Consider the following 4,951-nt stretch of genomic DNA (forward strand, 5'->3'; position numbering starts at 1 on the left):
TCACGCAGCATTTTTCTGATGGATACGTGCCGGTCAGTGCAAATGATGTCTATGTCCACTTTATTTTGCAGTAGAAATTCCAAGGCATTCTTGCACGCTATTTTTTCAAGGGCAACAGAGGATAAACCAATACCGATTTGTTGAATGTTGAAATTCAATATTTTGTTAGTTTCTACATCCATCAATGTGTATATGCAATATTTTGCACTGTGCCCGGGTGAATCACATTGTCCATCTCCAGCAACACATACTGCATGTTGTGATATTTTTTCCATTTCTAATTTTTGATTAATTGTTCAAGAATTTTCAATTGCAGGAAATATATATATTTTTTGGATACGGTAGTAAGTAGCCTGGCTAATTCCCAAAATATTAAATATTTTTAGGAACTGTTGGATTTTGATGTAAGTGTTTCCACTAGTAATGATAGCAGTAGCTAACTGTAAATTTCCAAATGGTTTCTTTCCCAATCGGGGCTGGCTCTGCCATATGCGTTTTAAATGTTTGGCCTCGAATTCAGCAAAGACTGAAATATATGATCCCTTTGTTTTTTTATACACTCCTAGTATTTTTTTGTTGCAGGGTGGATTAGAGGTACAAGGCATCTTGTATAGTAATGTGTCCAAACAGCTTTCATAAACTATGAATTTTCTTTCTTCATGATGTGGTACATTTACATTTACAAATTTTTCACTCAGCACATGCTGACTGTCCTCTTCTTCGTAGTCTTCATCATCTGAATGAACTGAGTCTCCCTCATCATCACTTGAACTACTTTCATTTGTTGAGACTGGAGTTGTGATTGTTGACAAACTTTTATCTACTTCTAAAACAGATATAGGGGCATGCAGAGTAGATTCCTCCACAATAACAGTGACTTCAGGGTCTTCAATAGGTTGTATAGGTGAAATTGTCAATTCGGATAAAAGCGTGGCAGGTAGTAGTTCGTGTCTAGCTCTACAACTTTCTTGAAACTCAGGTACACTGTTAAGAGTTGCTGATCCAGTTGGTCCTATATATTTTTTCGGAGTCGAAAATATTACACTGGCACCTTGCAATGGCTCCGAAGGCAGGTTTCCAAATACCAAGCTTTGTCTTGATTTTTTTTTTCTCAAGATTTTTTTTTTAACCAGTCTTCTGCATTGTATTTTTATAGAGAAAGTTGTAGGTTTTACTTGTATACACTGATTTACGGTTCCCCAATTCCTGTCAAATATAGTTGCTGCTTCCTTTTTCGTTATCTCTGAGGCTTGTGGCTCCGTTTCAGTTGGGTTAACATGAGGTACAATATTTCGGCAGGTTGGGCACATTTCCCCTGGCTTTAAACCATTGGTTGAAGCTACGTCTTCATCCAATCTTTTCCTCTTTTGAGGATTCAGGATTTCAGCCTCAACTGCCTCGGCAGCTTGAACTTGTATATCCCGTGTAGGGAAAATACTAGGAACGGCAAAGGGGGTGAGCCTCTGTTTTCCTGTATTTGGATTAAAGGTATAGTCAGTAGTTTTAAAATGGGCTGAGCAGAGCCGATAATTGTTCGTTTTAGAGAGATGAATGTGGTCAACCAGTTCATCAATTTTGGGAAACTCTTGATCTGTAGCCAATAGCCATGCCATGATACGATCCCTCTCTCTTGGGAAGGAATGCATGATGATATTATGGTCGCCTTTTATGCTCCTTGACTTGCAACCGTTGACAATGCAACCCGGCATTTTCTAAAGAAGAAAATGGAATAATGGATTTTAAAATAAATACTAAATATGTCTATATAAAAATATTAAAATTACATTATGTTTCTATTTTCTAGGAGAACATTTGAAAAATAATATTTATTGAAAAAGCACCATTCAAATAATAAATACAAGATTAATATGTTAGTTCACTAGTACAGTAATGTAACTCCTTCCAAAATTTTACAAAGCTTTCTAAATAATTTTAGTGCGGGAGCATTACATTATTGAACTGAGGCATAAGATAGTATCCACTATAATCTAAGAATGGTGCAGAATCACGTGGAATAAAATAGTGTCCATTAGTGGAAGATGTTCCCTATTGTGAATAGAGGCTAAAAAAATCTTTATAAATTATAGAGTAGTGTCATGTACTAAATGAAGATTGTAATTAACTATAAAACCCTTAAATACAGTAGAATATCTGAGAGCCTTTTAGTAATCTACTAAAACCACCCCCCCATATGATTTTAACCACTGTGCCATATTATTTCACCTTGATCCGCCACTATGTCTACTACTAATTTTCACCCTACTATTTCATTGCCCCTTTATTACCTCTGTGTGGCATGAAGAGGAAATACATTTATGTATCTAAAGGTTGTTGGGTTGCCCAAAGCAAACAATCATATAGCTTTTTTGATGAAAGAAGCGATCTGAACGGTTGCCATGGGACACTCTTCAGCTTCACATCAGGACAAGTTGTTCTAAAATCACCCACACTATATTTATGTATTACATAACTTTATGTAAAATTTTTATGCAAACCTGAAAAGCGGCTCTGATAAGTAGTAGACAATAAAGCAAAAGAAAAGAGCTGTTGATGAGTCTTCTGAAAAAAATCAAAAAAGGATAATGTCACATTGACACACAGAACTAAACATCATTTTATTACTTAGATTTTTGATCTATGTTGCCCAGCTTTTAAAAAATTTAACACATAGACACCATAGGTGAACTAAGCCTAAATAGACAAAATTTATAACACAACAAATGACAACTTATCACAAGTTAACCCTACTAATCGCTTTTGAAAATGGGGATGTGGCTTCCATAAATGTGTGTAGCCTAGGACTGCACACACCAATACCAAAATATTATACACATAGTAGTACACGCAATTACGAAGCCATTACCGTCTCACTTGAGAACTGAGAGCACGCTCCACTGATCACAACATCACCGCTGTCCAGCCAAATCGTGGCATTGGTCCCTGAACCTAGTCCAATAACACCACCATCTGCATTTTCCAGCAAGAGGCACATACTGGCAAACCTTCATTCCGCTTGAAACTTGGTTAATATTGTAACAGCACTGCAAGGGTAAAAGAGTTCCACAGCGGAGGACTCAAGTAAAGCAGTGCGCCCCTGAATAACTCAGTACTCACCCCCACCCCACTAAATATCACTCATACAGCAGGGCTGTGAAGACAGGGTATATTGGGCAGAAAATAGAGGGACTCCAGCACAGCTACTAAACTCATTTTTACGTTTTATTTCGACTACATTGGCACAGTGACGTCCGTGCCAGCTACATGTAATGCTAAGACATTGATTATAACAAAAAACATTTTTTATGTACATTTAGTTTATATTACATAATACAATTATGTATGTATTATTAAATGCCAACCTGTATAGCTGTTCTGTAGAGTAGTCAACAATAAACACAAATAAGATAGCTGTAGATGAGTCTTCTGAAAAATGAAAAGGAAAATGTCACATTGACATACAGACCAATACATCATTTTCCTAATTATGGTTTTGATCTATGTATCACAACTTGTTCCAAATTGAATGCATAGACACCTTATGGTGAACATTAGAGATGAGCGAACTTACAGTAAATTCGATTCGTCACAAACTTCTCGGCTCGGCAGTTGATGACTTTTCCTGCGTAAATTAGTTCAGCCTTCAGGTGCTCCGGTGGGCTGGAAAAGGTGGATACAGTCCTAGGAAAGAGTCTTCTAGGACTGTATCCACCTTTTCCAGCCCACTGGAGCACCTGAAAGCTGAACTAATTTATTGAGGAAAAGTTATCAACTGCCGAGTCGAGAAGTTCGTGACGAATCGAATTTACTGTAAGTTCGCTCATCTCTAGTGAACATAGGTTAAAGCATAAATATTGACACAATTGACGCCACAACAGATGACCACTTATCATAAGTAGTATAGCATCTGGTGTCCATTTTTTCAAGACAGTGGACAGGGCAACGCATAAAGATGTGTTACCCTGTCAGGTGCCCTCTCAGATGTCCAACCATCCTGCCTCAAAATTGATGTCCTGCAAAGTTTCCCTCTGGCGTGATTTGCGGGTAAAATCATGCAAGAACTGATACCAATCTTTTCTTTTTGACAGTTCACATTCATCAAGAATCTAAATTTAACCTCCTGAGCGGTATTCCCGAGCGTGACTCGGGGTTAATTTTCCCTGCCAGAATCGGTAACCCCGAGTCACGCTCGGGGTAGAATTACAGAGTTCCCGGCCGGGCTGCACGATATATCGCAAAAGCAATGCGATATAGCGATGCGGCCCCCCAGGAAAACTAGCGATTATCTGCTCTGGTTGGCTCGCGTTGCGGGGGCCGGCCAGAGCAGGTAAAGAAAAATACTAAAAGTCAGTGTTTCCCTACCAGGGGGCCTCCAGCTGTTGCAAAACTACAACTCTCAGCATGCCCGAACAGCCAAAGGCGGTCCGGGCATGCTGGGAGTAGTAGTTTCACAACAGCTGGAGGTACCCTGTCAGAAAAACACTGAGCTAAATGTAAAAGGAAAAAGTAGTAAAATAAAAAAAACTTTTGCTCACCTAGTCCCGGTCCCTGAAGATGTCGTTCCCCTCCGTGCGCTCTGGTCCCTGCTCTATTCATCTTACAGGACCTTTCACTTTTCAGCCAATCACAGGCCGCAGTGGTGTAAAGCCTGTGATTGGCTGAAGGGGAAAGGGCTTGTTCTGCAGCAAATACACTAGGTTTGATAACTGCCCGGCAAACCCAGTGTATCCTGCTGCAGAACAAGGTGACAAGGGGGGGATAGGAAGAATGTGACAAAGGGGGGAATGTGACAGAGGGGGGGATGTGACAAGGGGGGGGGGAATGTGACATGAAGGGGGGGGGAATGTGACAGGGGGGAATGTGACAAGGGGGGGGGGATGTGACATGAAGGGGGGGGGGAAATGTGACAGGGGGGAATGTGACAAGGGGGGGGGATGTGACAAGAGGGGGGAAT

The 4,951-nt window shown here is 40.1% G+C and overlaps 1 protein-coding gene across 1 annotated transcript; it reads right to left on the reverse strand.

The window, feature by feature from the left end:
* Positions 1-296: 296 nt before the first annotated feature.
* LOC130303246 (uncharacterized) lies at positions 297-4,667 on the reverse strand. The gene is made up of 4 exons (XM_056551769.1): positions 4,533-4,667; positions 3,360-3,423; positions 2,496-2,559; positions 297-1,712 (listed from the first exon to the last, which is right to left on the reverse strand). Exons 1-4 carry the CDS (start codon positions 4,591-4,593, stop codon positions 297-299), a joined length of 1,605 nt encoding a protein of 534 aa, XP_056407744.1. The 5' UTR covers positions 4,594-4,667.
* Positions 4,668-4,951: the final 284 nt, after the last annotated feature.

This window comes from Hyla sarda, unplaced genomic scaffold (assembly GCF_029499605.1).
Source record: "Hyla sarda isolate aHylSar1 unplaced genomic scaffold, aHylSar1.hap1 scaffold_1203, whole genome shotgun sequence".
Lineage (NCBI taxonomy): Eukaryota > Metazoa > Chordata > Amphibia > Anura > Hylidae > Hyla > Hyla sarda.

What these genes read in the sequence shown, in the direction of transcription:
- LOC130303246 (XM_056551769.1), bottom strand. Translation starts at nt 4,593, where the DNA reads ATGAATAGAGCAGGGACCAGAGCGCACGGAGGGGAACGACATCTTCAG. An exon ending in TCTTCAGGGACCGGGACTAG is followed by an intron (nt 3,424 to 4,532) that starts GTGAGCAAAAGT and finishes TTCATTTTTCAG; the next exon opens with AAGACTCATCTACAGCTATC. An exon ending in TCTACAGAACAGCTATACAG is followed by an intron (nt 2,560 to 3,359) that starts GTTGGCATTTAA and finishes GATTTTTTTCAG; the next exon opens with AAGACTCATCAACAGCTCTT.